The sequence below is a fragment of the Nomascus leucogenys genome, chromosome 6, assembly GCF_006542625.1.
Source record: "Nomascus leucogenys isolate Asia chromosome 6, Asia_NLE_v1, whole genome shotgun sequence".
In the NCBI taxonomy this organism is placed as follows: Eukaryota; Metazoa; Chordata; class Mammalia; order Primates; family Hylobatidae; genus Nomascus; species Nomascus leucogenys.
In genome coordinates this window covers 108021379-108046357 of record NC_044386.1, presented here as the reverse complement: position 1 = coordinate 108046357, position 24979 = coordinate 108021379, and the positions used below count along the sequence as shown (strand labels likewise).

At 40.9% G+C, this 24979-nt stretch overlaps 2 protein-coding genes across 2 annotated transcripts in view; one reads left to right on the top strand and one right to left on the bottom strand.

The window, feature by feature from the left end:
* The window catches only part of FANCI (FA complementation group I), a 124653-nt gene that overhangs the window by 52607 nt on the left and 47067 nt on the right, over window positions 1-24979 (bottom strand). The window contains exons 2-6 of the mRNA XM_030814987.1: window positions 16204-16306; window positions 4466-4538; window positions 2078-2208; window positions 1168-1324; window positions 1031-1088 (exon numbers count right to left, since the gene is read on the bottom strand). Coding sequence (XP_030670847.1) covers window positions 1031-1088; window positions 1168-1324; window positions 2078-2208; window positions 4466-4538; window positions 16204-16287 — 503 coding nt within the window. The 5' untranslated portion in view covers window positions 16288-16306. The remainder of the gene's footprint in view (window positions 1-1030; window positions 1089-1167; window positions 1325-2077; window positions 2209-4465; window positions 4539-16203; window positions 16307-24979) is intronic.
* The window catches only part of RLBP1 (retinaldehyde binding protein 1), a 32799-nt gene continuing 29302 nt past the window's right edge, over window positions 21483-24979 (top strand). Inside the window, exon 1 of the mRNA XM_030814997.1 lies at window positions 21483-21582. The gene's annotated coding sequence lies outside the window, so the exon portion shown is untranslated. The remainder of the gene's footprint in view (window positions 21583-24979) is intronic.

Below are 24979 nucleotides of genomic sequence, written 5' to 3'. Positions count from 1 at the left end.
AAAATTTAAAAAGACATTCATTGCAACACTCTTTGTAATAGCACAAAAACTGGAAATAACCAAATAGTCTGAGAATTGCAGATTAGCCAAATAATAGATTACTGCAAACCATTAAAAAGAATGATGTAGAGTTGTATATGCTGACGTGGACAGTTGTATTAAATAAAAAATGCAAGGTATATTACAATATGTATTGAATAAACTCTTGTGTAATTAAAAACAAATAAATTGATAAATACATGCTTAAGATGATTTATGTAAGGGATCTTATATAAGGAACCATAAAACCAATTATTCTGGTTTAGATAATCTTGGGTATTCCCTTCTTGTCCTTTTTAACAAACCAACATGCAATCACAGTATTATATAATGTAGTAATCTCTTTGTTAATTATATGGTAAGAATTTTTCATCTTTGAGGTATACATTTCACTTTTAATAGGTATAAATGTCATGGAGTGGGTCTACCTTAACTTACATAGTTTACATGTCTCTATTACTATATGCTTATATTGGTCACAAATTTCTGTGTTGAACATGTTCATATGTGAGGATTTTCTTGTATGTTGGAGTCATTCTTTAATGTGGATTCCCAGAAATACAATTACCGGTTAAAGGATACATCACTTGTATATTCTACTCCCTCAAAAAAAAAAAAAAAAAAAAAAAGATGCAGCAGCAGGGTGACTTCCTCAGCCTTCACGACCTTGAGACTCCAATAATGCTTAGAATGGAGCATTAAACACATTAAATTGACATTTAATTATGTGTATCTTAACACAATAAATTGCTGTACTAAGATACACAGTCAAGCAAATAAAACTATATGAACAGTCTTAGAGAACAGAATATAGTAAATCATCTCTTTCTCACTAATTCATTGCAGACTAAATAGTTTTATAGTGTTATATTAAAACCAACAAAAAAGAAGGACTTAAAACCTTCACAGACATAAATTCCTGAAATAAAGTGGTTTTTTTTTTTTTTGGCCACTTGTATTCCTAAGAAAGTTATACATATTAATGACTCACCTGCCAGAACACAGGGTGTTAATCAACTGTTTCTTACATTCTTCCCCACTCAGTACACCTAGAAATGCAAAATATACTGAGCAATAGATTTGATTATGTGAATAGAGAAAAAGCCACTAAAATTGGAAGAAAATTACCTTTTCCATAAGCCAGGTTTTCCTTTTTGGTAGCCAGGGCAGTGAGAATGATAGGTAGTAACTCCAAAGATTTTCCATTCACTAGGCTGCCTTCTCTGACAGCACTAATAAACTCATTGGCTAATTCAGCCAATAATGGTCCTGGAAAATGGTGAGCCTAAAAGTTCACAGGATAAAGGAAATCTCAAGCAGAAATCCAATGTTTGATATATCTTTCTAAGAAATAAAGTCTTTTGCTGAAATAAATGAATTGACTGAGATCCAGAACTGGTCCCATAAGGGATTTATGGAATCATTCTGCTCTGTCTGGTACGTAGTTATAATTGTGAAGGGCTTCAAAAGTTAGAATCCTCTATCGGTTCCCTGATGTTTTCAGATATGCCAACTCTTCAAAGAGATATATGTCCATGGTACCAGAAATGTAATATGTACATCTAAGTGGATTATAACCCATTCATCTGCTTTTTTTTTTTTTTTTTTGAGATGGGGTCTCACTCTGCTGCCCAGGCTGGACTGCAGTGGCGTAATCTCGGCTCACTGCAACCTCCGCCTCCTTGGCTCAGGCAATCTTCCTGCCTCAGCCTCCCAAGTAGCTGTGACCACTGACATGCACCACCAGCCCAGCTAATCTTTTTTTCTTTTGTATTTTTGGTAGAGATGGGGTTTCACCATGTTGCTCAGGCTGGTCTCAAACTCCTGAGCTCAAGCGATCCTCTCACCTCAGCCTCCCAAAGTGCTGGGACTACAGGTGTGAGTTACCATGCCCAGCCTGCTTCTTTGTTTTTTAACAACAGGTCTTACTCATAAATAAGAACTATGCTAGGTTGGACACTTAAGTTTTCCTTCCCTCAACAAATTACAAACCCCCAAAAATCTACACCCAAATAAAAGTTTTTGTTTGCCATCTTACCTCCAGCATCAGTAATCCTATGATCTCAGACGCTATTTCTTTCTGCAAATCCCCTGATTCCACCAACTGGATACAACAAGTGTATATCTTACGTCTCCTAAGTGTTCCAGCTTCCTCAGAGCAGGGGGAACCTTATTGTTTTAAACAGGGGGTTCAGAAACAAGTCTTACAAGATTGACAGGTAAATACGAAAAACGAACAGGTTTGTAGTTAAATACAAAAAATAGAATTATCAAACAACTGATTACTACGGTGCTTAGAACAGCAATGGTTAAGGGCTTTGAACAAGTGCTTAATTTAGCCAAAGTAAAGGGACTAAAATGTCATCTTATCTTCATCCACCTGTTTTATTAATTCATTTTAATAATTACAGGATGAAGTAACCTTCTAATAGGTCTTAACAGCTTTTGAAAAGTCCAGTAACCCAAATTTAATAAGTTAGCTAATCTTTTTTTTTTTTTTTTTTTTTTTTGAGACGGAGTCTCACTCTGTCGCCCAGGCTGGAGTGCAGTGGCGCAATCTCGGCTCACTGCAAGCTCCGCCTCCCGGGTTCACGCCATTCTCCTGCCTCAGCCTCTCCGAGTAGCTGGGACTACAGGCACCCGCCACCACGCCCGGCTAATTTTTTGTATTTTTTAGTAGAGACGGGGTTTCACTGTGGTCTCGATCTCCTGACCTCGTGATCCGCCCGCCTCGGCCTCCCAAAGTGCTGGGATTACAAGCGTGAGCCACCGCACCCAGCCAGCTAATCTATTTTCTTCAAACTTCTGCAATAGTTCCTTAAAATCACAACAGTCAGCAAGCTGACTTTTTTAATGTGCTCTATACAAATACTTGTGAACTTTTAATAAGTTGAATGCTTTCATTTTGATAACGGGATCTCCATTTGATATTTTCATTTGTATAACTCATTTGCAGTCTGAAAATTTTTTTTTAGTGCCAATCCCGGAACATATCATTGAAAGTTAATTTTCTTTGTGTTTTAAAATATCTGGATCATGAAGAAAAAGTGATGAAAATAAATTAAAACTGAAAAAAAAAGATAATAACAAGTGTTGACGAGGATGTGAAAAAATTGGCATCCTAATCCAGCCACATTGGAAAACAGTTTGGCGGTTTTTCAAACAGTTAAACATAAGAGTTTCCACATGATCCAGCAATTCCACTCCTAGATATATATCCAAGAGAAAGGAAAACATATGTCCACACAAAAATTTATACACAAATGTTCATAGTAGTATTATAATGGCCAGAAAATAGATACAACTTAAGTCTTCATCAACTCATGAATGGAAAAATGTTGTATATCCACATAATGGAATATTATTCAGTGGTAAAAATACTGATACATATTACAACATAGAGGAACCTTTGTAACGTTATAAATGAAAGAAGTCAGTCACAAAGGACCATATACAGAATGATTCCTCTAAATGAAATGTCCAGAATAGACAAATCTGTAGAGACAAAAAGTAGATTCGTGGTTTCTTAGGACTGGAATGGACTAGGGGTTTGGAGAGGTGACATCTAAGAGATGCAAACCTTCTTTCAGGGGTAACGAAATTGTTTTAAAATCAATTGTGGTAATGGATACACAACTCTGAATATACTAAAAGCCATAGAATTGCTCTTCCATTTAGGAGTGTACATAGATAGGCAGTTGCTATTGATCTTTCGTTATTTCCTTTTCTCTGATATTTCTATAAAATATTTAGCAAGTTTCCATACAGGTTGACTCAATCAATCTTGAAAGTTCTTTCATGAATAGGAAGATGTGTTTTTGTACCCTTGCAGCAGAGATCTAATTTACTTGGGGGAAGAAAAATAAACCAAGTTAACATACCTAATTAAGAGTCCAAAGACACTTTTAATTTTTGCCTTGTAAAATTTTATCCTACCAGAATTTATAAAACCACTATAAATCACAATCTGCAACAACTTAAACTAGCCCTTGTTCAAGACAGGAAAACAAGTATGTCTCACTGGGCATGAAGAATCTCTATGTAAGGCACCTTAAGATACCCCACTTCATTAAACCCCAAAGGTTACTCGCCCTTTGTTAAGCATGGATTATGTATTAAACATTGCTGTTCTCTTCTCCACAATCTTAAAAGCACAAGTGAACCAAAGCAGATTTTATGAAAAGCACATTCTGTAATTATAGGCCCCCAAATCAGCAACACAATCTCAGGTAGCCACTTCAAACTCCCTTCAGTAAAATTACTTAAGTCTACTAGACAGGAAACTGCTGCTGTAGTTAATTCTGTAGAATCCTCAAAACATGGAACATGTTCCAGTGGGGCTTCAAACAGTAAGAAAAGTACCAAAACTAAACAAATCTACCAATGAATGCAGGATATAGACAGAAGTGACATTAATTATGATTACCTTTGAAGATGGCTCTCAGGAGTGCTCCAGCAACTTTTCCTTTTACTGCTTGATTCTGAAGGAGATTAGTCAACTGCAAAGAAAGAAAAAGCTACAAGTCTCTGGCAACAGTCTTTTACCCCAATGACCTAAACACTCAATATGAAAAAGTACTCTTCTGTCACGTTCAGATCATTCAGAGACGCCAAGTATTACACACACCATAATTTTTAGACAGAGGAGGATATATCTTAATATGATCCTGGTCTGTCAAGACTAAAATCTATTCATACTCATTCTATAAACATTTATGGAGTACTTAGCACTAAGTTGGGAACATACATTCATCCAACAAATACTTTTTGAGCATGTTATTTTCCTTAGGCATATTATAAAGATGAACAAGACAGACATAGTAATTTGACTCAGAGTTCATAATAGAGCAGGAGGGGAAAGGATGGCAGAAAAAAAATTGTAAAAGAACCAAATAAGAGGCTGAGATAGACAATAAGTGAGGAAACGAAGGAAACTTCATCTAGGGTAGTAAGGGGAAGCTTCTCAGAAGTAGGTGACACTTAAGTAGAGACCTGGAGGACAAGAAGGAGCTAAGTATTCAAAGGAGTTAGAGAAGGATATTCCAGATGGAAGTATGATCATGTGCAATGGCCAAGAAGCAGCAAAGAACTTGGCATATTTGAGGCCAAAGGCTTGTTTAAAAAAAAAAAATGACTGGAGAATAAAGAAAAGAGTAGTAGAAGATGAGTTTGAAGAGAAACGGGAAAGGACCAGATTATGAAGAATCTTACAGGCCATGGTAGGAAGTTTAGCTTTTGTCTAAGTGCAACAGAAGTTACTAAAGAGAAAAGAAGGAAGTGAGATGATAGATTTTTCAAAAATCATCCGTGCTCCTTGTGTGGAGAATGAGTTATGGGGGTTTAAGAGTGAAATGGGGATACCTGTTAGTAGACTGCTACCATGTTTAAGAGAGAGATGACAGTGGCCTAGACCAAAGTAATAGAGGCGTTATGAATTGAATTGTGTCCTCCCCACATCCCCAAATTTCCTATGTTTAAGTTCTAACCCCCAGTACTTCAGAATGTGACCTTATTTGGAAATTGGGCTCCTGCAGGTGAGATTAGTTGAGGTCATTAGGATGGGTCCTAATCCAAAGACTAATGACCTTATAAAAAGGGGAACTCTGGACAGAGAAAGACAAACAGGGGGAATGTGAGGTGAAGATGAAAGCAGAGATCAGGTGATACAAGCCAAGGCATGCTAAAGGTTGCCAGCAAACCACCAGAAGCTAGGTGAGAGACACAGAACAAATTCTCATAGCCCTCAAAAGGAACTAACCCTAACAACACTTGATCTTGGACTTTTGGTCTCCAGAACTGTGAAACATTACATTGCTGCTATTTAAGCTACCCAATTTGTGGTACTTTGTAACAGCAGCCCTAGCACACTAATACAGGAGATGAAGAAAAGTAGATAGATCTAAGATAAATATTTGAGAACTAAGAATAGAAATTCCTTAGTTTGGAAGGGAAGCAGGGGGTGGTGACGAAGGAAAAGAAATCTGGCCGGGCACGGTGGCTCATGCCTGTAATCCCAGCACTTTGGGAGGCTGAGGCGGATGGATCACGAGGTCAGGAGATCAAGACCATCCTGACTAACACGGTGAAACCCCGTCTCTACTAAAAATACAAAAAGTTAGCTGGGCGTGGTGGCGGGCGCCTGTAGTCCCAGCTACTTGGGCGGCTGAGGCAGGAGAATGGCGTGAACCCAGAAGGCGGAGCTTGCAGTGACCCGAGATCGCGCCACTGCACTCTAGCCTGGGTGACAGAGCGAGACTCCGTATCAAAAAAAAAAAAAAAGAAGAAAGAAATCAACGAAGACTCCTAAATTTCTGGCTTAAGCAGCTAGCTGGGTGGATAGTGGCACCATCTGTTTACGTGGTGAAAATTTGGGATTAAGGAAGCATCTAAATCACACTGAGAGCTTACTAAAACAAATTTCCAGGCTCTACCCACAGTTTATGATTCAGGTCTGCTGTGAGGCTCAGAACCACTACTCTGAGATATCCAAGTGGAAGTGCCAAATAGATGACGATGAAACATGCCAAGTGGAGCATCAATGGAAACAGATGAGACCATCCAGGAAAGAATATAAAGAGAAGAGAAACACCAAGAGTCAGTCATTAAAAAGAGAAGCAGCTGCCAGCAAAGACAATGGAGAAAGTGAGATCAATAACACTGGAGGATAATCTCAAGAAAGAAGTGTCACAGAAGCCAAGACTAATAAAACAATGAACTATCTCTTCCACAAGTACATGAGGCTGGTGTTTCTAGCTGGAGTCCATCTCTCTATTAAATACATAATAAAGAAGTATCTGACTACTCTGGCCTTATACCTTCCAACAGAGTGCTTGGTCCTTGACATAACCCTTACAGCAGCAGTTCTCAACCAGTGATTTTTGTCCCCTAGGGGACACTAGACAATGTCTAGAAACATTTCTGGTTGTCACAACTGGAAGGGTGCTGTTGGAATCTAGTGGGTAGAGGTAAGGGATGCTATCAAACATTCTGCAATGCACTGGACAGCCCACCACAACAAAGATTTATCCAAGCCAAAACGTGAGCACTGCCAAGGCTGAGAAGCTGTTGACTCTTTTTGAAATAGTTCAGTTTCAACAGAAAGCAGTGTGGCATAGGAAGAGGGAAAAGCTGGATCCAGAATCAGAAGCCTTGGATGTAAATCCTAGCTATGCCATTTACTAGCTATATAACCTCAGGCAAGTTACTTAATCTGTTATGTGTGTCCATTTCCCCACCTCAAAGGACTGAGATAAAGGGGAGAAGAATTTGCACAGAGCCTAACACACGACAAGTACTCAACGAATGTTAATTTTCTTCTATTGCCTCTGTCCTCTACTCCCCTTCTTCCTCCTTCCACTTATGTGATCTTCAGTCTTCCTTTTGACCATGTTCAGTTATGCTTTTTACTACATTTTAAAACTCAGAAATAGAGCAAGTAGGATTTAAGTATCCCTGTTATCCCAGAGGGTTTAAAATTTTTAATTGGCAGACTGGAACTACCAAGTTAACAGCATAATCCAAATAAGTTTTAGTTTTTTTTTAAAAAAATAGAACATTCCTCATTTTGTGTTGTCTGATGTTTTCTTGTGGCTAGATTGAGTTTATGCGGTCTCACAAGAACACAGGTGATATCGTGTCATTCTAGGAGTATCACATCAGGAAGCACATGATGTCCATCTGTCCGTCGTTGGTGATATTAATTCTGATCCCACTTTATAATTACTTCCCCCACCCTGTCCCTTTGCCACCAGTAAGCAATTTACAGGGAGACACTTTAAGACCATGCAAATATCTTGCTCCTCATCTAATTTTCTCCCCGTAAAATGGAAAAGCCCAGCAGAAACCACTGTTAACAGGTTATCAAAGTCTGAACCACCAGGAATAACACTGACATCAAGAGCTCAGTGATTTGATACACTAAAAAGGGCATGGTACCACTTCTGTGGTCCTTACGCCAGGGATACATGACCTTGGTCCAATCATGAGACAACAAACTGGCCCTAATTGAGACACATTCAGCAAAACAACTAATCAATACTCCTCAGGGCTATCATGATCAACAGAGATAAGGAAAGACTGAGAACTATTGCAGAGTGTAGGAAATTGTGGGGAAATGACAACTAAGAGCAATGTAGGATGCTGAGTGGGATCCTGGAACATAAAGAGAACATTAGTGAAATAATTACTGGGGAGAGTTGGAATAAGCTTCTTAGCTTCATTAATTGTATCGTATCAATGGTTTTTTTTTTTTTTTTTTTTTTTTTGAGACAGAGTCTTGCTCTGTCGCCCAGGCTGGAGTGCAGTGGCGCAATCTCGGCTCACTGCAAGCTCCGCCTCTCGGGTTCACGCCATTCTCCTGCCTCAGCCTCTCCGAGTAGCTGGGACTACAGGCGCCCGCCACCACGCCCAGCTAATTTTTCTTTTTTTGTATTTTTAGTAGAGACGGGGTTTCACCGTGGTCTCGATCTCCTGACCTCGTGATCCGCCCGCCTCGGCCTCCCAAAGTGCTGGGATTACAAGCGTGAGCCACCGCGCCCGGCCTCGTATCAATGTTTTTAAAGTCCCCCTGGATTTAGCATCCATTGGTATTTCTTGCCTGGTTCAATCTTTACCATGACATTTGCAAAGTAATGATTTTCCAACTCCTGCACTGTAAGCAAGAGAACTCCTTTCTACCCATGTATTCATTTACTTACTTTACTTACCTTAGAGACAGAGTATTCTTTGTCGCCCTGGCTGGACTGCAGTGGCACAGTCATAGCTCACTATAACTTCAAACTCCTGGGCTCAAGCAATTCTCCTGCCTCAGCACCCCTCCAGTTAGCTAGGAATACAAGCATGTGCTGATATGCCATGCTAATTTTTTAAATTTTTTGTAGAGGTGGGTTCCCACTATGTTGTCCAAGCTGGTCTCAAACTCCTGGACTCAAGTGATCCTCCGTCCTCGAACTCCCAAAGTGATTTATTTATTATTAGTATGGACTTACAAATCTCTGTATTTTTCAATGGTTCATTATTGAACTTATTTTGATGCTCAAATAGTCCCAGATTTGGCCAAAGGGAAACCCTTCAAGCTGGCTCTTGTGTCTTTGTGACACGCCCCCATTGTCTTTTTTGAGCACTTCTTTCTGGTATAGCAAGATGTTCCAGGTTCATCTTGTATGCATCCTGCCCACGCATAAACTTAGCCATTTCTCTGAAGAGCCCTGGTTCCCTTGAGTGAGGAATGGTTATGAAAGAGCAAAGATCTAGGTGATGGGTGTGTTTGTTGTTACTATGGCATCTTTTTAAAATTTATTTATTTATTTTTTTTATAGAGACAGGATTTGACCATGTTGCCCAAACTGGTCTTGAACTCCCCGACTCAAGTGATCCACCCACGCAGTTTCCCAAAGTGTTGGGATTACAGGTGTGAGTCACCGCACCGAGCAACTATGGCATCTTTGCTTCATGGTTCTTTCAGTGTAGAGAGCCAGGAAACGTATGCATGTTTGTACACATAAAAATATACATGTGGCCAGGCGTAGTGGCTCCCGCCTGTAATCCCAGCACTTTGGGAGGCCAAGGCAGGCGGATCACTATCTTTCATTTTAATTTATATTTCTCTTATTATGAGTGAAGTTGAGCATATTTTCTTATGTTTAAGGCCACTTTTATACATCTTTTAGTGATTATTCTCATGTTTCTTGCCTTTTTTAAATACAATTTTTTATCTTCCCCCCCATAAGTTATTTATGAATTAGGGATATTAATCCTTTATCTGTGATACATTACAAATATTTTTTCCCAGTTTGCCATTTGTCTTTTGACTCTGCTTATGGTATTTCTGGCCACACAAACTTTTTAATTTATATGTAGACAAACTTATCTTTTATTGCATCTATATTTTGTATAACAGAAAGCTTTTCACTGCACTGACCTTAAAGAGAAATTCATCCATGTTTTCTTCTAACATATACTTAGTTATTTATTTATTTATTTTTAAAAGACAGAGTCTCACTTTCACCCGTTGTGCAGTGGCACAATCATAGCTCACTGTAATCTCAACCTCCTGGCTCAAGCGATCTTCCCACCTCAGCCTCCCAAAGTGCTGGGATTACAGGGATAAGCCCCTGTGCCCAGCCCTAACATTTATTTAGATTTGTTTTTTACATTTAAATTTCTGATTCATTTGGAGCTTTCTCTTGAATATGAGAATTAGATCTAATTTCATCTATTTTTTCCAAATGTCCATCCAGTTGTTCCAATACCATTTGTCAAAGACTATCTTTATTTCAGTGTTTTAAGATGTAATTTTATTATATACTAGATTTTACTTGTAGTTGGGTCTATTTTGAGACTTTCCATTCTTACACATTACTTATTCTATTCTTTGTATCCTATTCCATTTCTGTTCATCTACTCATGTACCAGTACTGCACTCTTATTTATAAAAGTTTTTGTGGTGCTTAGTCTCTGCTACAGTTAATCCTCCCTCAGAGCTCCTTTCAGCTTTTCCCTAACTATTCCTGTGTGTACAATTTGCTATATGAATTTTGCAGTCAACTTAACTAGTTACACAAAATAGCTCAATGGGATTTTTATTGGTATTAAATTGATAAATTAACTTTGGAAGAATTGATATTTTCATCACGTTGAGACTCCCCAATCAAGAACAGGGGATATCTTCCTAGTTTCCTACTTTTGTCCTTTAGAAGTGTTTCACAGTTTTTTTTCACGTTTTGGACATTTCTCAGGTTTATTCCTGTTTTAACTTTTCTGTTGCTATTGTAAATGGGGCTTTCTCATTTACTATATCTTTTCTTTCTTTTTTTTTTTTTTTTTTTTTTGAGACGGAGTCTCACTCTGTTGCCCAGGCTAGAGTGCAGTGGCGTGATCTCAGCTCACTGCAACTTCCGCCTCCCGGGTTCAAGCAATTCTCCTGCCTCAGCCTCCTGAGTAGCTGAGACTACAGGCATGCACCACCACCCCCAGCTAATTTTTGTATTTTTAGTAGAGAAGGGGTTTCACCATGTTGGCCAGGCTAGTTTAGAACTCCTGACCTCAGGTGATCCGCCTGCCTTGGCCTCCCAAAGTGCTGGGATTACAGGCGTGAGCCACCCTGCCAGGCCAACTGTATCTTCTAACTGGCTATTATGTATGAATGCTACTGATTTTTGCATATTAATTTTATATTCTGCTACCTTGATGAATTCTGTTTATAGATGATTTTATCACAGATTCTCCAGGGTTTTCCAGGTATAATACCATGCCATCTACAAAGAGAGACGTTTTATATATATATATATATATATTTTTTTTTTTTAGATGGAATCTCACTTTGTTTACCCAGGTTGAAGTGCAATGGTGCAACCTGGGCTCACTGCAACCTCCACCTCCCAGGTTCAAGTGATTCTTCTGCCTCAGCCTCCTGAGTATTCAGGATTACAGACATACACCACCACACCCAGCTAATTTTTATATTTTTAGTAGAGAAGGGGTTTCACCACGTTGGCCAGGCTGGTTTAGAACCCCTGACCTCAAGTGATCTGCCCACCTTGGCCTCCCAAAGCGTTGGAATTATGGGTGTGAGCCACTGCCCTCAGCCTTTATTTTTCTATTATTATGCCTGTGATTGTCTTCTCTAGGTTAAATGCATAGGCTAGCCAACCAGAACATTACATAGTAATGGAGACAGTAGGCATCATTGCTTTGTTCCCGGCCTTAGAGGAAATGTCTCTATGGTTTCCCACTAAGATGCGGACTCTAGAATTTAGATATATACATTTCATGATGTAAAGGAAACAGACACCCATTCTGATTTTTCTCAAGTTTTTATTAGGAATGAATGTTGAATTTTGTCAAAGGCTTTCTCTTATCCATGAAGATAATTGTATAATCTTTATAGTAATATACTTTCAAATACTGAACCAACCTTGTATTCCTATTAAATCCCACTTAATCATGGTGTATTTTTTAAAAATGTGGTGTTGCAATCTGCCCCCTAATATTTAAGACTTTTATATCAATATTCATAAGTTATATTAGTCTATAACCTCTTTTTTCTATGCTATCTTTATGAGGTTTAAGGTTATACCTGATAAAGACAGCATAAAAAATCAATGTTATATTTATTTAATTCAATGTTATACTTGCTTCATTCGAAGAACTTGGAAGTTTTCCTTTATTATTTATGCTCTGAAACAATTTATGTAGCATTAGGACTATCTACCTGATCTCTAAAGGTTTGACAGAAGTTTCCTGCCAAACTATCTGGGCCTGGTGTTTTTTATGAAGTAGTTCCTTCAAAACTTTCTCTTTTCTTCTATGGAAACTGGTCTGCTTAAGCTTTCCATCTCAAATTGGCTCAATTTTATTAAACTGTACGTGCCTAAGAAATTATCCATTTCCTCTAGGTTTTCAAATTTATTTGCACAGGAATGTACTGTAGTCTCACAGTATTTTTTGAGATTTTCTCTGTATTAACAGTATTTCTCTAGGCTGGGTGCGGTGGCTCACGCTTGTAATCCCAGCACTTTAGGAGGCCGAGGCGGGCGGATCACGAGGTCAGGAGATCGAGACCACGGTGAAACCCCATCTCTACTAAAAATACAAAAAAATTAGCCAGGCGTGGTGGCGGGCGCCTGTAGGCCCAGCTACTCGGAGAGGCTGAGGCAGGAGAATGGCGTGAACCCGGGAAGCGGAGCTTGCAGTGAGCCAAGATTGCGCCACTGCACTCCAGCCTGGGTGAAAAAGTGAGACTCCGTCTCAAAAAAAAACAGTATTTCTCCCTTGTCATTTCTCATTTTGTGCATGTTTTTACTCCACTGTTTTGATTATTAATTAATGGTGTTTTTCCCCCCAAAGAACCAAGATTTTGATTAATTTGATCCACTATTTTTCTGTTCTCCACTTTATTAATTTCCACTTTTATCTTTAGTACTTTCTTCTTTGTGTTTTTTGTTGTTGTTTACTTTCTCTTTTTTCCAGGTTTTTGAGTTGGGAATTTATTTTCATTATTTCATTTATATTGATTTCATTATTTCATTTGTTAAACACTTGTTTTTAACATTATTCCATGGATTTTAACGTAGTATTTTTGTTATCTGTAATTATTCTTCAAAAATCCTGTAATTTCTGTTTGTATCTCTTTTCATCCAAGAGTTATTTAGAAGGTATTTTTTTATTTTATATATATATATATTTTTATTATACTTTAAGTTCTAGGGTACATGCACACAACGTGCAGGTTTGTTACATGTGTATACATGTGCCACGTTGGTGTGCTGCATCCATTAACTCGTCATTTACATTAGGTATATCTCCTAATGCTATCCCTCCCCCTCCCCCAACCCCACAACAGGCCCCGGTGTGTGATGTTCCCCTTCCTGTGTCCAAGCGTTCTCATTGTTCAATTCCCACCTATGAGTGAGAACATGTGTGGTTTGGTTTTTTTGTCCTTGCGATAGTTTGCTGAGAATGATGGTTTCCAGCTTCATCCATGTCCCTACAAAGGACATGAATTCATCATTTTTTTATGGCTGCATAGCATTCCATGGTGTATATGCGCCACATTTTCTTAATCCAGTCTATCATTGTTGGACATTTGGGTTGGTTCCAAGTCTTTGCTATTGTGAATAGTGCTGCAATAAACATATGTGTGCATGTGTCTTTATAGCAGCATGATTTATAATCCTTTGGGTATATACCCAGTAATGGGATTGTTGGGTCAAATGGTATTTCTAGTTCTAGATCCCTGAAGAATCGCCACCCTGTCTTCCACAATGGTTGAATAGAAGGTATTTTAAATTACAGGTAAAAGTGTCTTTGTTTTTTGACTTTTAGTTTCAGTTTTCATTTCCAGTTTTATTGCATTGTGATCACAGAGAATAGTTTGTAATGATTCTACCTTATGGGACATACCCATGTTTTCTTAGTGCTCTAGTATATGACACATGATTAATTTTTATGAACATTCTATGTGTTTAAGAAGAAAATACATTCTTATCAAAGTTCTCTGCATATATCTTAAATATTCTTTATACTTTCCACCTCTTTACAATCTATGCTTTATTTAGTTATCCTCAGCTCTGTATTCCACTTTACTAATTTTCTCTTTAGCAATATTTTGTCTACTGTTAAACCATCTACTGAGGTTTTCATTTCAAGAAGTTTTCTTTGTTTTCTAAATCCATCCCTTATTTTGTGGGTTCTATTCCTTCATTTACATCTTCAAATATTTTAAATACTACGTCAGGCAGAGTGGCTCACACGTGTAATCCCAGCACTGTGGGAGGCTGAGGTGGGTGGATTGCTTGAGCTCAGGGGTTCAAGACCAGCCTGGAAAGCATGGCGAAACCCCATCTCTGCTAAAAATATAAAAATTAGTCAGACATGGTGGCACACGCCTGTACTCCCAGCTACTCAGGAGGCTGAGGTGGGAGGATCGCATGAGCCCAGGAGGTTGAGGCTGCGGTGTGCCGAGATTGCCCCATTGCACTCCAGCCTGGGCAAGAGTGAGATCCTATCTTTAAATAAATAAATAAAGTTAAATACTGTATTAAGTATTTGTGTTAAATATTTCAAGTTTTTCTTCAGATTGCTCCAAATCCTTGAATATGAATTTTCCCATTTCTGGTTGAGTCTTTCTTGCCACAGGACTTCTTTATGTGTTTTATAATTTTTTACTCTGAGTTCATCTTCTGTGGAACATTTTATCAAATGAACTGCCTGCATATATTACTGACATTCTTAACAAATTTGTAGAGGATAAAAAGGTGATTAATATGGTCAACAGAATCATACGAAATGATCTTGATAGAGTAAAACAAGATGAATCTAAAAAAGGTGACAGTTAACAGATACAAAGTTTGTTGTTTTGGTAGTTGTTTTTAGAAACCGGGTCTCACTATGTTGCCTAAGCTGATCTCGAACTCCTGGCCTGAAGGAATCCTCCCAAAGTGCTGGGATTACAGGTGTAAGCCACCATGCCTGGCCTATATATAGTTTTTAACATGGATTCTAAAAGGACTTCAGAGATAAAGGAAACTTAGCTTAATATCAACATATATAAAAATAAATATAAGAGCAATGAGACTACAATATAATGTTGCTGCCAAAAAGCTGATTTTGCATTAATTGAAAAATGAGGGAAATATTAGCGTTACTCTATCCTGGAGTCAGAAAACATCTGGAACACTGTCTTTAATTTGACAGTGTTCACGCCTTCAATTTGAGGCATGAAACTTTAAATAAATAATTTAAATGCTGGTTTCAATCAAATCTTGTCTATAGAATGATTCAAGATACAACTCATGCAACAAGCCATCTCAAAAAATAGCTATAAAGGCAATCTTGGATAATTTCAAAGATTAAAAAGAAATCAAAGAAAAAAATCAAAGAGCAACGCTGCTCTTAGTTAAGCTAGTATGTCAGATAACAGACTAAGATGCACCTTGCTTCAGTAACTACAACACTAACACATAAAAATTCCCTTAAAAACATAATACTCATCAATTGACAGAAAAAGGAAAAAAATCCCATGATATTCAATGTCTTTACTTGTTCATACATATACCTTGAAGAGAGATTCTTTTCCAGGCAGGGACCTGGATAGGATGAGATCACTTATGGAAAAAGGAGCAGTATATCAGCTGAGAAAGAACATTAGGAAGAATAAACAGCCTAACATATAAGGCAATTACTATCCCATTTTATAATCCTACACTTATAGTGAAAACAGAGGCCCTAATTTTTACTAACAATTTCAAAATATTTTGCTGCTTATAAACTTAATTTCTTTAAGGAAAAATACAGAGAAGCATCAAAATGCAAAACTAATGTCTCAATCAATAACTATAGTCTGGATATTATCTTCAAATAGGATTGTTCTAAGGACCATAAAAGTATACTAATTTGCTTTTATAAATACAGTTGTAAAAGCATTCTATTCTTAAGCTATTTCAGGTTTTAATTTGATCACAAATGCCCTCAAGTTGTCTATTTCTCTCATTCCGTCACCCCAATTTCTTTACATCTATAAATTATTATTAAATAAATCCTTGTCTCCTACAGTGAATGGGGAGTAGATGAAGCAGCAGCATAATTTTTCTTTCTCACATGTCTTTTGAGTGTGTCATCACGCCTGACATTTACTTTTAGCAGAACATGCTTCCTAATACTCACATCACCTTCTCTCAGGGTTTGAAGAAACTCTTGCAGTTTGTCTGTTGTTTTTTCTGCTGCTAGAGATAAAATCTTCTGGTCCATTGTTGCTCATATCACAGAACTACAAGAGAAAAACGTCAGAGGTGGGTGAAGATTCCAGAAATAAACAAACGATTTTTTTTCCTTCCCTGTTAACTGAATATTTCATACCTGTTATGCAATGGGTGCTCAACAAACTTAGGACTATCTTTGAGTAGGCGATTCTTTTTTTTTTTCTTCTTAAGCTCAGTGGCAAGATGATTCTTAACCTAACCAAAATAATCCTGAAAATTCCCTGGAATAGTCTTATTAGGAACCTGTATTCGAATCAAGTGGTTTCATAACTTTTGCCCACACTTGTTACCATCTACTCACCATACTACCTAGAACAAAGCTTCCATTTAACAGCATATCATGTATGTAATACATTATATATTATCATAAGCATGTAATAAAGTATTTGACAAATAAATGAATAAACCAATAGCACTATAAATGCTATGTGCCAATTAAATGGTATAAAAACAAGTGAGAAGGGGAGCCCAAGAATGTGAGGCTGCAGTGAGCTATGATCATGCCACTGTACTCCAACCTAGGCAACAAGGTAAGACCCTGTCTCTCTCTTTTTTTTTTTTTCCAACTCAGCAAAGTATTTATTAAGTAAATTATTATAGAAACCCATACACTGGAATATTATGCTGCTGGGAAAAAGAGGAAGTAGAAGAACGAGGAGGAGGTGGAGGCAGAGGAGGAGGCAGCTCTCCATATATCAGTATGGAAAGGTCACTGAGATATGATGCTAAGCGAGAAGAGCCAGGTGCAGAGTATAAGGAGCTGTTTTTTTTCCTATTAAAGGATTGGGGAGATAAAAATAACATGTTCATATTTGCATGAAGAAACTAGACAAGGACATGTAAGCAACTAATGAAAAGACTTTTTGGTGGGAGCAGGAGGGAACTGAAGAAAGGACTTAATCTTTTCATTATTTATAGTTTTATATATTTTTAGATTTTATTTATTTTTTTTTTTTGAGACAGGGGCTTGCTCTGTCACCCAGGTGGGAGTGCAGCGGTGTGATCACGGCTCATTGCAGCCTCAACCTCTTGGGCTCAAGCTATCCTCCTGCCCCATTTTTTATTTTTGTTGTAGAGATGGGGTCTTGCTATGTTTCCCAGGCTGGTCTCAAATTCCTGGGCTCGTGCAATCCTCCTGCCTCCCAAAGTGCTGCAATTACAGGCATGAGCCATTGTACCCAGCCTATATTTTTAGATTTTTGAACCACACGAATAGCCCCTTTTCAGTAATTAAATATATACAATGTATAGGGAGGGTTGGGGAGATGTTGATCAAAAGACAAAAATTTTCCCTTAGGAATAAGGTCAAGAGACCTGTTGACTATAGTTTTTTGTTTGTTTGTTTTTTAATTGAGACAGTCTCACTCTGTCACCCAGGCTGGAATACAGTGGAGCAATCTTGCCTCACTGCAACCTCTGTCTCCCAGGTTCAAGCAATTCCCCTGCCTCAGCCTTCTGAGTAGCTGGGATTACAAGTGCCCACCACCGCACCTCGCTAATTTTTTTTTTTTTTTTTTATGGATCAATGATAATAACTCAATCCTCTATTTGACAAAGAAGGAGAAGGAAGAGGAAGAAAAAGAAAGTGGGATAAAGGATCAGAAAGGGAGGAAATAGAAAAAATTAGAGTATGACTCCAGGGTAGACCTGTTTTGTTGTCACTGGGTTGGTTGGTTGGTTTGTCTGTTGTATTTTTCATATGTTTCGCCATGTTGGCCAGGCTGGTCTCGAACTCCTAGCCTGAAGTGATCAACCTGCCTCGGCCTCCCAGAGTGCTGGGACTACAGGCGTGAGCCACCACGTCCAGCCCCCACATTGCTTCTGGCCTCCGTGGTAGACCTCCCAGACGGGGCGGTCGGGCAGAGGCGCTCCCCACATCCCAGACGGGGCGGCCGGGCAGAAGCGCTCCTCACTTCCCAGACGGGGCGGCCGGGCAGAGGCGCTCCTCACTTCTTCCCAGACGGGGCGGCCAGGCAGAGGCGCTCCTCACTTCTTCCCAGATGGGGCGGCCGGGCAGAGGCACTCCTCACTTGTCTCTTAAAAAAAAAAAAAAAGAGGCCGAGCACCGTGGCTCACGCCTGTAATCCCAGCACTTTGGGAGGCCGAGGAGGGTAGATCACGAGGTCAGAAGATCGAGACCATTCTGGCTAAAACGGTGAAACTCCGTCTCTACCAAAAATACAAAAAAAAATTAGCCAGGCGTGGTGGCGGGCACCTGTAGTCCCAGCTACTCGGGAGGCTGAGGCAGAATGGCGTGAACCCGGGAGGCAGAGCTTGCAGCGAGCCGAGATTGTGCCACTGCACTCCAGCCTGGGCGACAGAGCGAGGCTCTGTCTCAAAAAAGGAAAGGGAAAGGGAAGGAAAGGAGAAGAGAAGAAAAGAAAAGAGAAGAAAAGAAAAAGAAAAGGTGAGAAGTTAACAAAGTAAAAGATGTAATTGTGTTCTTAAATGTCAAGGCTTCTCAGCAGAGGAAAGCTTAAACTGGAACTTAGAGATTAAATTTAGATAGTCAAGACAACCAGGTGGTATACATTATTGAGAAGGGTATCACGAACAAAGGCATTCATATGGGAAATGAGAAATTTCTTTGGGGAAAATGAGTAAAATGGCTGAGGTAGAATCCAAGTAGGAAAATAGTGAGTAGGAAGGCTGGAAAGATAGGCTGGGAGTAAACAGGCTAAGGAATTTAGATTCTATTTCGTAAATTACTGAGAACCATTAAAAAATTCTGAGCAAAAGAGAATCTCACAAGATTGCAAGTGTTTGAGGAAACAGAACCTAGCATCTTTGTGCAGATTAAAGTGGGGAGAAGGTAAGGAGAAACAACAAATGCTAAGAGACCATTTGGAAGTTATTTTAGTGGAAATGATTAAGACCTGTACTAGGGTGGTGACTGGAGAATAGAAAAGATGGGATGAAATGGAGGCACATGAAGCAGATAGAATTCAGTGAGTAGCTATGAAAATAGAAGGGGGAAGTACAGCCTAGTAGAAAGAAAATCTGTTCCTCCTCTTCCTCCTCCTGTGTTTCCCGTCTCCATAAATGGTAACATCATCCACTCAGCTGCTCAAACCAGAAACCTAGGTAACATTCTTAACAACTTTGCCTTCATCCTTCACCACGTCCATTACCAAGTCCTGTCAATGTTACCTACTAAATATCTCCCAAATCTGTCTACTTTTCTCCATCCCCACTACTGACACATTACTCCAAACCACCATCTCTCACCTGAACTACTGCAATCGTTTCCTAACTTGTTCCCTTCTGTGCAGCAGCTAAAGTGATGTTTTTGAAACACAAACCTGATTATGTGACTTATCTTCCCTCCATGCCATCCTCATCTTAAAGCTCTTCAGTGGCTTCCATTGCTTTATCAGTCCAAAACCCTTAAGTAAGGATAAAATAAGTCCTGCAAGTTCTGACCCATGCCTAACTCCCTTTCATCACTCTGCTCCAGCCATACAGAATTGCTTCCAGTCCTTCAAATCTCAAAGTTCTTTCTGCCACAGCCCTTCCACATGTTTCCATCTGGAACTTAAATAAATATTCCTGCTTCCATCCACTGCCCCCCAATCTTTTATTACTAATTCCTACAAATCCTTCAGATCTCAGCTCAATCCACATCTCCTCAAAAGCTCAGTCTAGGCCGGGCGCAGTAGCTCATGCCTGTAATCTCAGCACTTTGGGAGGCCAAGGCGGGCGGATCACGAGGTCAAGAGATCGAGACCATCCTGGCCAACATGGTGAAACCCTGTCTCTACTAAAAATACAAAAAAAAAAAAAAAAATAGCTGGACGTGGTGGCACCACCTGCAGTCCCAGCTACTTGGGAGGCTGAGGCAGGAGAATCACTTGAACTCAGGAGGCGGAGGTTGCAGCGAGCCAAGATCACGCCTCTGCACTCCAGCCTGGCAACAGAGCGAGACTCCGTCTCAAAAAAAAAAAAGAGAAGCTGTCTAGGTTAAACGTTCTCTTAGTACATCCTCTCATGGCACCAGTAAACTCTCTTACATACTGTCACCAATTTTTAATATTACATGCGTAATTATCAGATTAACAAATGTTATCTCCCACTAAACTGCAAGTCCCCTAAGGACAGGGGCCGTAGCTGGTTTTATCACTGTATCTCCAGCACTTAGCACAGTACCTAGCTCAAACTAGGTAACAAATATTTGTTGAACAAATTATTGAACCCCTATAATAGGGAAGACACTGAGCCCAGCACTTTACATTCATTAACATGACCCCCACAACACCACCTATTAGGTAGGTATAATATTAGCCCCCTTTTAGATGAACAACTTTTGGGATTCAGAGATTAGGGAATTTCCCCCAAGATTAGAAGGCTACCAAGTGGCAGAGAGAGAAGTGAAACCCAAGTCTGTCCAGCTCCAGACTCCAAGATCCCATGCTTTGAACTACCGGATGCAAATAGGACACACCAACATAAAAAGGTGTCCAGCCAGAAGGGGCAGGCGGCTTCGGAGGGGGATACGTTTAAATCAACCTAGGCACATTTGCTAAAATCATCCTAAAAACAGAGGTAAGACCAGAGGCGGGTGGCTGTGAATTCCCTGAGCGCGAAGTAGATTCCTTGTCAAGAGACGCCGGAGAGCATCAGGGACCTGAAGCCAAGATCCGAGAATGGCAGAGCCCCGCTGGCGGGAAAGGCCGCGGCCTTCCCTTCCGGGTTCTTCAGTTAACAAGCCGTAAGCGCAAATACAGAAACTATAACACGAAGCAGCTGGTGATGGAGACCGCGACCGGACAACAAATGCAATGCAAGGTTAAGGGAAATTTCTCCGAAGTGGGAGCTGACCCTCGACCAAAGGGGAAGAATTTAACAGAAGGGACTCCGACTGAGGCACACCCCTAGGAGGGAACTGCGAAAGCTGAGACAGGCGGCGGGAGACAGCGGAGCGCGACTACTTTCTACGCCAGAGAAAATACCAGAACGCCAAGTCGGACACAAGCCTCCCCTCCCCCACAGAACCGCTCCCTCCCAGAGGCCCAGTCCCACAGCCCGAGCAACTCGCGACCCGCTCTGCAGTCACCTCTGCCTCACCTCCGCCACAAACTTCCAAAAAGCCCGCTCAACCCAACGCCGCCACACTTCCGTTACCCGTAACAACAAGTTCCGCCCTCGCGGCTCACTTCCGCCGTCCGGGTGCCTACGGGCGGGGTGTACCATGAAGACTGAAGGGGTGCCGGGAAGAGTGCGGGGGCGTCCCTGCTCGCAGTCGGAGGGGGGCGCTGCCTGTCCGAACTCGCGCTTTGGACCGCCGGTGAGCACGCGCGGTGGGACCTGAGCGTGCCCGGCGCGGTGTCCCGACAGGTTCAGCTTCCCTCGTATCCTGTTGAGGGAGTAGTCAGTGTGGGAGGGGACTCACAGCTGGTGGCCCCGCAGGTCTTGGCATTGGAAAAGCCTGGAAGGCAGAGGCGGATTTCATACTCCACCTTGTGCCATGGGACGGTAACCCCTCAGATGTAAGCCCCCTGTGGCTAGGGGTCTTAATGGACTTTTGGGGGTTGTGGTTTTCGTTTGTTCTCTGTTTTGTTTTGTTTTGCCCTCCCCTTGCGTAACCCCAGCGTTTAGCGCGTAGCCTGGCAAAAGCAGCGAATATTTGTTAAATGAGCAACTGACAGTGGAGCGAAGACCGACAGAGGGTGGGCTGAGATTCTATTTTGGGTTGAGGGAGCACCTTGTGCAAAGGGTCTGAGAGCAACGAGCAAGCAACAGAGCCCCTGGCCAGTTCAGAAGGCGAAGGTGCTCGGTGGGAGTGGGAAGGCAGGGGTTTGTAACTCCTTTTCATATTGGGGGCAGTGGGGAACCGCTGAAGTGGAAGGACATGACTGTGTTCGCATTGTAGAATGCTATCTAGGGCAGGTGAGTACGCAGAAACTGTTCAAAAGAGATGAGCCAGGTGGGGAGGACCGAAGGCAGGACCCCTTAGGAGACTGTAAGTTGTCCCAGAGATAGGTGGTGGTGGCCCAACCTTGGCAATGGGGACAGAAAGGAGTGGACCGCATGTGAAAGAGATTAGGAGGTAGAGATTTAGGAAGCCCAAATATCCGGATTTGAGGGGGTGTGGGAGTTGTTGAGGAATGTTCTGGCTTGAGCGACTGGGGTTGGGGGGCGGGGAGTTAATCCTGCAGTTGACTAACACAGGGAGCACAGGAAAAGGATGATGGGGTGATGATGAGCCCTTCAGAGTTGGACTCACCAAATTTGAGGTGCCTGTGGGATGGCAAGTCAAGGAATGCTAAGATCAGGGAGCATTCAGGCTGTAGTCTGACTCGACTCCCAGCCCTCGGGGGTAGAACAGGTCTACATGGCCAGTTATTGAAGAAACAGAGCTATTGGAGGAGAATGGTGCCTCAGCTGTCTAGACCTGCTCCTTGCTTGTGACCCTTCAGCATTTTTTTCCTTCTACATTTCTGTCCCAATACTGAGCTGTGATGTTTAACTAAAACACTGCAGCTTAAGGTAGAAGATGATTCCTGAAAGGAATCCTTTACCTTGCCAAGGAAACAGATTATTTTGCCTCATCTCCCCACAAAATCTCCCAGACTGCTTCTGGGATTCAGCCATGAATCTGTGGGTCTGGGTAGCTAGAACAAGCTCATTAGCCTCTCCGAGCCTCCATTGGCGCATCCCAGAGATTCTTACTGAATTGCCTGTATGTCTACCCACTGGCATTGATGCTTCAGCGTTCTTGTCTCCCCTTGTTGCACGAATGCATCATCTGTGTTTTCCATTTGCATTACTAAGTGTTACATATGCAAAAGAAGAGAAGAACAGATTCATTCAGATTAACAACAATGGTTTTTTCACCCTGGTGCAGGCTTCCTTAACTAAGGAGCAAATCTTACCCGTCTGGTTCACCGACTAGACACTATACACTGAGAAGCTAGTGATACACTGATTCTAGAAAATACAGCCAGTTAAAAACAGGTTTACAGTAATGGAACTAAGTGTTCTTCAGACCTTGTCAATAGTACTTGTTTATCTAACAACATTATAGCTACTAATATTTACAGGAGTCCAGAGAAAAAGTACAAATGGAAGCCCCTTACCATTCCCAACTCAGTCCTGCAGTGTGAGGTCTCAGGCTTCCTATGCCTGCATGTGGACACCCAGCCTGAAGATCTACACCATGATACCCCCACAAAGTTGTCCTGTAGCCACCCTTTGGGTCTAGGGCTGTACATACTAGCAGGTCCTCTCCAGGAAGGGTGGACCTAGGAAAAGGCCTATCTGGGCCCTGAAAGCAAATTGGAGGATGGTTAAGTAGGTACCTAGAGCATGATCTAAAGGAAGGTGGGTGGGCACATCCTCTAGGTTCCTTGGACTCTGGGCAGAGGAGGACCAATAAGGCCCCCACCCAGCCCAAGAGCTCCAGTTGCTTGGGATTAAGGGCAGTACTGCTTGAGAGAATGATCAAGGTAACATATAAAGAGCCAAACTTAGAAGCATATGAAAGTGTTATTTCCTTCCAGCAATCCCACTACTGGGTATATATCTAAAAGTATTGAAAGCAGGATCTCAGAGAGATATTTGTGTATCTATGTTCACAGTAGTACTATTTGCAATAACCAAAAGGTAGAAATAACACAAATGTCCCTCATTGTATGAATGGATAAAATATGGGACATATGACCGGGCGCGGTGGCTCACACCTGTAATCCCAACACTTTGGGAGGCCGAGGCGGGCAGATCACGGATCAGGAGATTGAGACCATCCTAGCCAACATGGTGAAACCCCATCTCTACTAAAAAAAATACAAAAAGTTAGCTGGGCATGGTGGTACGCACCTGTAGTCCCAGCTACTTGGGAGGTTGAGGCAGGGGAATTGCTTGAACCTGGGAGGCGGAGATTGCAGTGAGCTGAGATTGCACCACTGCACTCCAGCCTGGTGACAGAGCGAGACTCCGTCTCAAAAAAAAAAAAAATTGTGGGACTTACATACGATGGAATATTATCCAGCTTTAAAAGGAAGGAAATTCTGACACATGCTACAATATGGATGAACCTTGAGAACATTATGCTAAGGTGAAATAAGCCAGTCACCAAAAGACAAATACTAATGTACGTGATTCCATTTATATGAGGTATCTCATCAAATTCATAGAAACACGCCGGGCACAGTGGCTGTAATCCCAGCACTTTCGGACGCCAAGGTGGGTGGATCACCTGAGGTCAGGAGTTTGAGGCCAGCCTGGCCAAAATGGCGAAAGCCTATCTCTAGTAAAAATACAAAAATTAGCCAGGCATGGTGACGGGTGCCTGTAATCCCAGCTACTCAGGAGGTTGAGGCAGGAGAATTGCTTGAACCCAGGAGGCCAAGGTTGCAGTGAGCTGAGATCATGCCATTGCACTGCAGCTTGGGTGACAGAGCAAAACTCCGTCTCAAAAAAAAAAAAAATTCATAGAAACAGAAAGAAGGATGGTGATTATGGGGCCTGGGGGGAGGGGAAATTAGTTATTACTTAATGGGTACAGAGTCTTAGTTTTGCAAGATGAAAAAGTTCTGGAGATCTGTTGCACAACAATGTGAATATACTTGACTTCACTGAAGTATACACTTAAAAACCGTTAAGATGGTAAAAGAAACAAACACAATACTACCTGGATAGCTCACAGGTTTGTTAAGGAGAACTGGTTTACTCCACCTGGAAGA